Genomic DNA, 9,670 nt, shown 5'->3' on the forward strand with positions numbered 1-9,670 from the left:
GTAGTGCCTCTACTTTAAAGAGTCCTCTCCTGCTGATGTTCAGGTGTATATCAGTGTGTAGTGTCTCTACTATAAAGAGTCCTCTCCTGCTGATATTCAGGTGTATATCAGTATGTAGTGTCTCTACTTTAAAGAGTCCTCTCCTGCTGATGTTCAGGTGTATATCAGTATGTAGTGCCTCTACTTTAAAGAGTCCTCTCCTGATGATGTTCAGGTGTATATCAGTATGTAGTGCCTCTACTTTAAAGAGTCCTCTCCTGCTGATGTTCAGGTGATATCAGTATGTGTGTCTCTACTTTAAAGAGTCCTCTCCTGCTGATGTTCAGGTGTATATCAGTATGTAGTGTCTCTACTTTAAAGAGTCCTCTCCTGCTGATGTTCAGGTGTATATCAGTATGTAGTGTCTCTACTTTAAAGAGTCCTCTCTGCTGATGTTCAGGTGTATATCAGTATGTAGTGTCTCTACTTTAAAGAGTCCTCTCCTGCTGATGTTCAGGTGTATATCAGTATGTAGTGTCTACTTTAAAGAGTCCTCTCCTGCTGATGTTCAGGTGTATATCAGTATGTAGTGTCTCTACTTTAAAGAGTCTCTCTCCTGCTGATGTTCAGGTGTATATCAGTATGTAGTGTCTCTACTTAAAGAGTCCTCTCCTGCTGATGTTCAGGTGTATATCAGTATGTAGTGTCTTTTTAAAGAGTCCTCCTGCTGATGATCAGGTGTATATCAGTATGTAGTGTCTCTACTTTAAAGAGTCCTCTCCTGCTGATGTTCAGGTGTATATCAGTATGTAGTGTCTCTACTTTAAAGAGTACTCTCCTGCTGATGTTCAGGTGTATATCAGTATGTAGTGTTTCTACTTTAAAGAGTACTCTCCTGCTGATGTTCAGGTGTATATCAGTTTTGTAGTGTCTCTACTTAAAGAGTCCTCTCCTGCTGATGATCAGGTGATATCAGTATGTAGTGTCTCTACTTTAAAGAGTCCTCTCCTGCTGATGTTTCAGGTGTATATCAGTATGTAGTGTCTCTACTTTAAAGAGTCCTCTCCTGCTGATGTTCAGGGTATATCAGTATGTAGTGTCTCTACTTTAAAGAGTCCTCTCCTGCTGATGTTCAGGTGTATTATCAGTATGTAGTGTCTCTACTTTAAAGAGTCCTCTCCTGCTGATGTTCAGGTGTATATCAGTATGGTAGTGTCTCTACTTTAAAGAGTCCTCTCCTGCTGATGTTCAGGTGTATATCAGTATGTAGTGTCTCTACTTTAAAGAGTCTCTCCTGTTGATGTTCAGGGTATATCAGTATGTAGTGTCTCTACTTAAAGAGTCCTCTCCTGTTGATGTTCAGGTGTATATCAGTATGTAGTGTCTCTACTTTAAAGAGTCCTCTCCTGCTGATGTTCAGGTGTTATATCAGTATGTAGTGCCTCTACTTTAAAGAGTCCTCTCCTGCTGATGTTCAGGTGTATATCAGTATGTAGTGCCTCTACTTTAAAGAGTCCTCTCCTTGCTGTGTTCAGGTGTATATCAGTATGTAGTGTCCTCTACTTAAAGAGTCCTCTCCTGCTTGATGTTCATCAGGTGTATATCGATATGGTAATGTGTCTCTACTTATAAAGAGTCCTCTCCTGCTGATATTCAGGTGTATATCAGTATGTAGTGTCTCTACTTTAAAGAGTCCTCTCCTGCTGATGTTCAGGTGTATATCAGTATGTAGTGTCCTCTACTTTATAAGCGTTCCTCTCCTGCTGATGTTCAGGTTGTAATATCAGTGTGTAGTGTCTCTACTATAAAGAGTCCTCTCCTGCTGATATTCAGGTGTATATCAGTATGGTAGTGTCTCTACTTTAAAGAGTCCTCTCCATGCTGATGTTCAGGTGTGTATATCAGTATGTAGTGCCTCTACTTTAAAGAGTCCTCTCCTGATGATGTTCAGGTGTATATCAGTATGTAGTGCCTCTACTTTAAAGAGTCCTCTCCTGCTGATGTTCAGGTGTATATCAGTATGTAGTGTCTCTACTTTAAAGAGTCCTCTCCTGCTGATGTTTCAGGTGTATATCAGTATGTAGTGTCTCTACTTAAAGAGTCCTCTCCTGCTGATGTTCAGGTGTATATCAGTATGTAGTGTCTCTACTTTAAAGAGTCCTCTCCTGCTGATGTTCAGGTGTATATCAGTATGTAGTGTCTCTACTTTAAAGAGTCCTCTCCTGCTGATGTTCAGGTGTATATCAGTATGTAGTGTCTCTACTTTAAAGAGTCCTCTCCTGCTGATGTTCAGGTGTATATCAGTATGTAGTGTCTCTACTTTAAAGAGTCCTCTCCTGCTGATGTTCAGGTGTATATCAGTATGTAGTGTCTCTACTTTAAAGAGTCCTCTCCTGCTGATGTTCAGGTGTATATCAGTATGTAGTGTCTCTACTTTAAAGAGTCCTCTCCTGCTGATGATCAGGTGTATATCAGTATGTAGTGTCTCTACTTTAAAGAGTCCTCTCCTGCTGATGTTCAGGTGTATATCAGTATGTAGTGTCTCTACTTTAAAGAGTACTCTCCTGCTGATGTTCAGGTGTATATCAGTATGTAGTGTTTCTACTTTAAAGAGTACTCTCCTGCTGATGTTCAGGTGTATATCAGTATGTAGTGTCTCTACTTTAAAGAGTCCTCTCCTGCTGATGATCAGGTGTATATCAGTATGTAGTGTCTCTACTTTAAAGAGTCCTCTCCTGCTGATGTTCAAGTGTATATCAGTATGTAGTGTCTCTACTTTAAAGAGTACTCTCCTGCTGATGTTCAGGTGTATATCAGTATGTAGTGTTTCTACTTTAAAGAGTACTCTCCTGCTGATGTTCAGGTGTATATCAGTATGTAGTGTCTCTACTTTAAAGAGTCCTCTCCAGCTGATGTTCAGGTGTATATCAGTGTGTAGTGTCTCTACTTTAAAGAGTCCTCTCCTGCTGATGTTCAGGTGTATATCAGTATGTAGTGTCTCTACTTTAAAGAGTCCTCTCCTGCTGATGTTCAGGTGTATATCAGTATGTAGTGTCTCTACTTTAAAGAGTCCTCTCCTGCTGATGTTCAGGTGTATATCAGTATGTAGTGTCTCTACTTTAAAGAGTCCTCTCCTGCTGATGTTCAGGTGTATATCAGTATGTAGTGTCTCTACTTTAAAGAGTCCTCTCCTGCTGATGTTCAGGTGTATATCAGTATGTAGTGTCTCTACTTTAAAGAGTCCTCTCCTGCTGATGTTCAGGTGTATATCAGTATGTAGTGTCTCTACTTTAAAGAGTCCTCTGTCTGTTTCTCTGCAGCTAAGAAGATGATGAGTCTGGTGAGCGGTCGTGGTGACTTAGAATCAGCTTCCTCCTCGTCTTCATCGCTCAGCCTGAGACTCAAGAAGAGCAAAAGGAAACTGTACAGACCTGAGATCTCCACCCCGATTGACATGCCCTCCCATCCAGTAAGAGTCATTGGTCTTCAGCTCATCATGACACACACATTCTGAGACTAAAGTCAGAATTCTGATAATTTTCCTCAGAATTCAGAGAATAAATGTTTAATTTCAATTTCATATTTTTATTCTGAAAATCTCTGAATTCTGAGACTTTAGTTCAAATGCAGTTTGTTTTTTTCTGGGTTTTATTCTGAAATATAAACATTTCTCAAATACATTTTTATTCAATTTCTGTTTTTTTCTTATTTCATTTCTGAATACTGAAAATGAATTAAATCTGATTTATTTTTTATGAATTCTGACTTTAATCAGAAAGAAAGAAAAAATCCAGAATTAAATTTTTCTGGATGAAAATCCCACAATTCCGAAACAATTAATATTTATTTTTAATGAAATATATATTTTGTTCTTTCGGAAAATACCAGTAACATTTAAATATGGGGTGGACTGTCCCGTGTAGCAACATATTATGCTACTGTGTGCCGGTTATATTTAATGCTGTGTCTCTACCAGCCGCAAAGTCTTTTAGTTTTTCAACTTTCATTCCCTTTCTCCTGGACCTTCCGTCAATCCCACGCCACTTCCTACTCTGCGTCGTGATGAGATTCACTGACAGTCAATAGAGAATCAACGGGCTTCACGGTTCATTTTGTGTGTTTTTAAAATGTTCCAAAAAGATTCCCAACGTCGCAATAGAGTGGTGCCGTGACGAGTCCTGAAACCAGGAAGTTAGTTAGCATCTCTCCACTTCCTTTTCCCTCGTCTCTGAGCCAATAGGATCTCTCCATCTGATTTTGGAAAACATCTGGAACTAAGCTCTGTGGTTGAGACACATTGAAGAGACGGATCACGTTTTGTTCTAGGACATTAAATCATCAGCTGGTGATTTCTGAAGAGTTGACGTGTCTGAAAAACGATGGTTGTTACAGGGGGTCCGGGGGTCTTAAAAAGTGTTAAAAGTTGATAAATCAATTTAGCGAAAATTAAGGCTATTAAAAAGTATTAAACGGCATTTTCCAAGGTATTAAGAAGGTCCACAGCAACGACAACATGAAACACCCTTTAATTTACTGAAACAACATGTCGGGAAACCCCTCAAGGTGGCCCCATGCATAGCGTGCCATAAAATGCTGCTTCTTATTTTTAGGGTGCGTTCACACCAGCCTTGTATAGTCCGGTTGAATCGAACCCTGGTGCGTTTAGCCGCTTGGTGCGGTTCCTTTGGGTCGGTGTGAACGCAATCCAAGACCTCTAAAGTGAACTAAACAACCGGACTCTGGTCCGCTAAAATAGGTGGTCTCGGAGCGCTTGATTGTGAACTCTGGAGCGGTTCATTGCTGGTGTGAACGCAGTCCGCACCGAAACATAGGAAGCGTAGTATTTACGTGTCACAAGAACGCGGATATCTTCATTTCTTTAGCGAAAGAGTCTTTCAAGACATCCGCGGTTGTTTAGTTAAAGAGTGAAGCAGAATGAAGTGTTGAACAGTGTCGTGTAAAGTAACAATTCTCCGTCAGCTACATAAAAGTAAGAACACCTGTCGTCGGTGGAACCCCCTCCTGACTGCAGAACGTCTCTCATGTGTTATCATGTGTTTTAACGGACGTTGTCTGATTATATAATCATGTGCGCGGGCCGCTAGAGTCTGTTGATCTCCAGACTAACAGCAGCATGAGAATAACCTGCCGAAAGTGCCGATGCTCCATGGCGGAGGCTCCGGTAGAAATGGCCGGGATTTGCGTTTTTAATGTCTGACCAATGGGTGAACAGCATTTCCGTGCACATGACTTGTGTTTAAGTTTATAGTCCGTTTGAGTTTTGCCCGTGAGAACGCAAACCGAACCTTCTGAGAAATGAAACAATGTAACAAACTGGTGCGCACCAGAAAACGGACTATTAGGTGTGAATGCACCCTAAGTTTCGTTGCCTTGCTCCGCTCTGTGGGGGGGGGGACGGGTGGGGGACGGGGGGGACTACCTGAGAGATATACAGCAGGAGAACACGCCGTCCACCGCGGAGAATAAACAGAAGGGCAACCATGACAACCATGCTCCGGGGTCTTCTTCGCTGCTTTTGGTGTATTTTGTGGCGGCAGCAGCGCCACTTACAGGCCTGGCATATGCACTACAGCGTTTCCAGCATTTCCAGCGGTCTAGTGTGAACGGACGCGTTAATGAATCGAATGCGTGTGAACGGAAGACTTTTTTGCGTTTGCGTTTTACTGTATGCCGGGGTCTAAGCCAAACTATATCCGGTCACAGAGATCTGCTATTTTAAAGTAAGGTCGACCCTAAATATAGTCTATATTAAGAACGAGAAAAGTCTTAACATATATATCGTTTTTTGTAAACATATGACAAATGTGTGAGGGTGATGACGTCAGAGCATCGTCCTACGTGCCGGGCTGAGCCCCGACAGCCCCAGCCCAATTGAACCCCTGGGTATTTGTGAGGGAGCTCCTATATGGCATTACCCCGCTGAAGCTCACCAACGTTTCATATATTTCATAGTTCAAAGTTTTGTCAATAGTTTTGTTTATTGGTCAAATCCTGGTTTCTGAGGAGTTCTACTGGAATGAAAGAGCACAGAGTACAGAAGCAACAAAGCAGCATCCTGCATTAAACCTGACCTTCACAGAGAGTTCATGTGGAGAGGAGGCTTCAGTCGTCTGTCTGCACTCTGTTTAGTTGTGCTATCTTACAATCAATATAGTCAATGTGAGGTAAAGTGTGTCGCCAATGTAACCGGTTAGAGCTCGAAGTTCCGATGAGGTCTTAAAATGTCTGGAAAAGGTCTTAAAAAAGGTCTTCAAAGGAATTGAATTTGACTTCAGGATTCCTGCACATACCCTGTGTTACCTATGGGCTCAGAACAGTCTCATAATACACACATACACAGAGAAGGATCCACACTTGTGTTTTTCAAAGCACACACAAATGTGTTCCGTTTCATATTCATGTAAATAAAATCCAAACACAGAAAAAAGTTTTACATGTGTATTTTTGATCCTCACTTATTAGTTTTCCGTTTGAATCTCTGAACCTGCAAACACAACCCGCTCTCTGTGCACGGATCGCTTTGCATTTGTGTGTGGGTTTTTTTAGACTCCCCTGACGGTCACCCGATTCGTACTTGTAATTTCTCTCATCTATAGCCAATCAGATGTCTCCTCCAGTCTAAGCCAATCACATGAGCGCACCCCCACGAGGGTATGATTTATTGCGTTCATGACACTTCATATACGCATTTTGCGCAGTCCGGTCAGCTCGCTAAACAGAGGGCGGGGCTTCAGGTGATCATGCAGAGCAGCGTGTCTCGGTCTCACTCAGCAGCTGATCTGATCTCTCTCTCGCGTGTCCGGTTACACTTCACTCGCGTTTATGTCCATATCGATCAGATCCAGCTCTCCTGATCGGCCTTTATAGAGAGCACCGATCAAACTATTAAGAGTGAATATCGGCCGATAATGACGGGCGGGGCTCCGAATAGGACTACAGAAGCTGTGGAGGTCGTTGTACGTCATTACGCCGAACACGTGAACACTCCTCTAAGTTAGTTTCTGTTCTGCTTGAGAGCAAGTCCCTGCCTCCTGCAGACTGTTCAAACAAACGCTTCAACTCGTACCATCTAGAATCTGTGTGTTTGAATCTGGATCTGAAGTCGGCGTGAAGTTGAAGTCGAGCTGCTGGACTCGCCTGTAGCTCCTTTATAGCATAACGTTAGCATTTAGCTTCTGGACGTTAGAGTTATAATTAGAACATTATAAAAGTAGACATGTGGAGATTATCCGGCTGAACAAAACGTGCATTCATCGAACAGGTTCGTTTCCCACAGACATTATTTCCAGCTCTTTTTCTAAATCCTGGAGAAACCCTTTGCTTTTTAGTCGAGGGAACAGCCGCTTCCTTCAGGGTGAATACATCATCCCTGCACCGCTCTATTATTCCATTTGAATAGTTGATTGCTCGCCGTGATAAGCCCACCAGTCGTGTGTGTCTCTGTGTTCATAGACCTACAGTTTGATCACAAAACACACTTTTAACCTTCCTTTCCTCTTCACAGATAATCAGCAGAAGGTCGGAGGAGAAAGAGAGCGACCATCAGATCATCAAGAGACGTCTTCGCACGCGGACGCCTAAACATTGAGCCTCCTTATGTACTCACACTCTGACCAGATGAAGGAAGCATTAGGCTATCTTCTTAATTTATATTTAATCTAAAAAGCGCATATTTGAATAGTTAAATAGGGAGGTTTTAGAAGAGGTAGAATCACTAACTGGTTATAAGGTTAAAGAATGTTCTCACTGATGACGATGTTTTACAGAATGCTGGTTTATTTCTTTACACTACTTATAAGGAATTCTACAAAAGATGCTTTTTTGTTTGCCATCAAATGACTCCAGAATCCCACTGTGTATATCCACTGTTTATCATTTACACCTTTCTCTTAACTCTTATGTGCAATTGTCTTATCCTAATGTGTGGTTATGCTGGAGTCGAGTTGCTTTTTGTTAGGTTCCTTCAAACCTTACTGAATGCTTCTGTGACACGTCACTGATTTTACTTTCTAGAATAATCAAAGCTGCTCTTAGAGCTCCGGGAAGTTCACATTGTTTAACGTTTATCCCATCGGTTTAGATAAGACGTTTATAGAAGAGGATTAAGGCCACATTTTTTTTTAGATCTGACCAAAAGTGAATTCTGGAAAAAGTCAGATTTCTTTTTCTAAGAATTGAGAAAAGTAACTCAGATTTAAAGTCGAAATGTTTCCTTTTTTTTCAAATGTTCTTTTTGTATAACCGTTCATATAGGACGTTGTTTTGAAACCCAACACTCTTGATTTTGTCTCGGAATTCAAATTAGAATCTAAAAATTCAGTGACTTTTTTCTCAGATCTGAGAAAAAAGTCACTGTCGGATATAAAAAAAATCCACATCTGGCTCTTCCGTTTAAGTTAGATATTCGAGACGCTGTATTATATTTTGTATCTATCTGTACATCAACACGACTAACTGAACTCTCACTGCACTTTATTCTTTATTTCTAACAATCTTAGCCCTGAACCAGGAATCCTCTGTTTTACTGAAACTCGTTTCTTCAGCTTTAGAGCGTGTTTTTGTTTCTCGCTGAAGGACAGCCGAGAGTTCCTGAGGTTCATCACAACATGCCGTCTGAAATTGTGCACTTTTCTCTTGATTATTATTGTTATCATGTTTTCCTCCTTTTTGAAACCTTGTTCTCAAAGTCTTATCAGTCATTAAAATACGAGACTGCTTCTAATATATCTGCGTTTGTTTCTTTATTGCCAAGTCATCAAATAATTATTGTTTTGTACACACACACATTATTATCCCACTATTCGATAACACTAGTTTCTAGAAAGATATAGTTTGAGTACTGAAGCACTGATTTATAAGATATATCAGAAAAAATGACGCCTGTATACAGGGCCGGGTTCTGGCAGAGGCGGTTGGGGCTCATCCTAATGTTCGGCCTTGATGTAACAACATTCATAATTAAGTCAAGGTAACACCCTTTTCACCCCGGTTACACGTTTCATTTGCCCCGTACGGTGGGCGCTGTAAGGGATGAAAGTGGGGGGTGTGGTGGCGAAGTCCATAGGGACTTGGCTTGGCAACTGGAAGGTCACCAGTTCAAGACCAAGTGCTACCGAGGTGTCCCTGAGCAAGGCACCGTCCCCTACACCGCTCCCCGGGCGCCGTTCAAAATGGCAGCACACTGCTCCTAACACTACGATGGGTCAATTGCAGAGAAACAATTTCCCCACGAGGGATTAATAAAGTATATCAATATCATGTTGGCGTATCAGGTGCCCTCAGCTCGGAGCCAAAGTGTGCGTGAGAGTGGGAGCGGGAGAGAGAGAGGGTACATTGGTACCGGCGCTGTTGTTATTAGTAGCACTTGAAATGTTTGGCTCTATGAAACCTGATGTACTTTATGATTCCGTTTTCTTCAAGGTTGTGTCTTCCTGGTCGAATGTACTTATTGTAAGTCGCTTTGGATAAAAGCGTCAGCTAAATGCAATGTAATTAATTATTAGCACCTGGTGCTAGCTGCGCTAACGGATATAAGAAGATGTTTCTACAACCAGGGTGGAGGAGAGCTCTCCTGTCAGACTGAGAGGCTCAGTGAGGTAAAGGACTCTCTGTTCACTTTAGTCCAAGTTATCTCAGTGGGTCTCAAACGTTTTGACCACACAATTTATGT

At 41.6% G+C, this 9,670-nt stretch overlaps 1 protein-coding gene across 1 annotated transcript in view; it reads left to right on the top strand.

Moving 5' to 3' along the window:
* kif20ba (kinesin family member 20Ba) overlaps positions 1-8,724 on the top strand; it is a gene marked incomplete in the record, with an annotated part of 92,764 nt that extends 84,040 nt beyond the window's left edge. The window contains 2 exon segments of the mRNA XM_034236199.1: positions 3,300-3,448; positions 7,505-8,724. Coding sequence (XP_034092090.1) covers positions 3,300-3,448; positions 7,505-7,588 — 233 coding nt within the window.
* Positions 8,725-9,670: the final 946 nt, after the last annotated feature.

This window comes from Gymnodraco acuticeps, unplaced genomic scaffold (genome assembly GCF_902827175.1).
Source record: "Gymnodraco acuticeps unplaced genomic scaffold, fGymAcu1.1, whole genome shotgun sequence".
NCBI lineage: Eukaryota > Metazoa > Chordata > Actinopteri > Perciformes > Bathydraconidae > Gymnodraco > Gymnodraco acuticeps.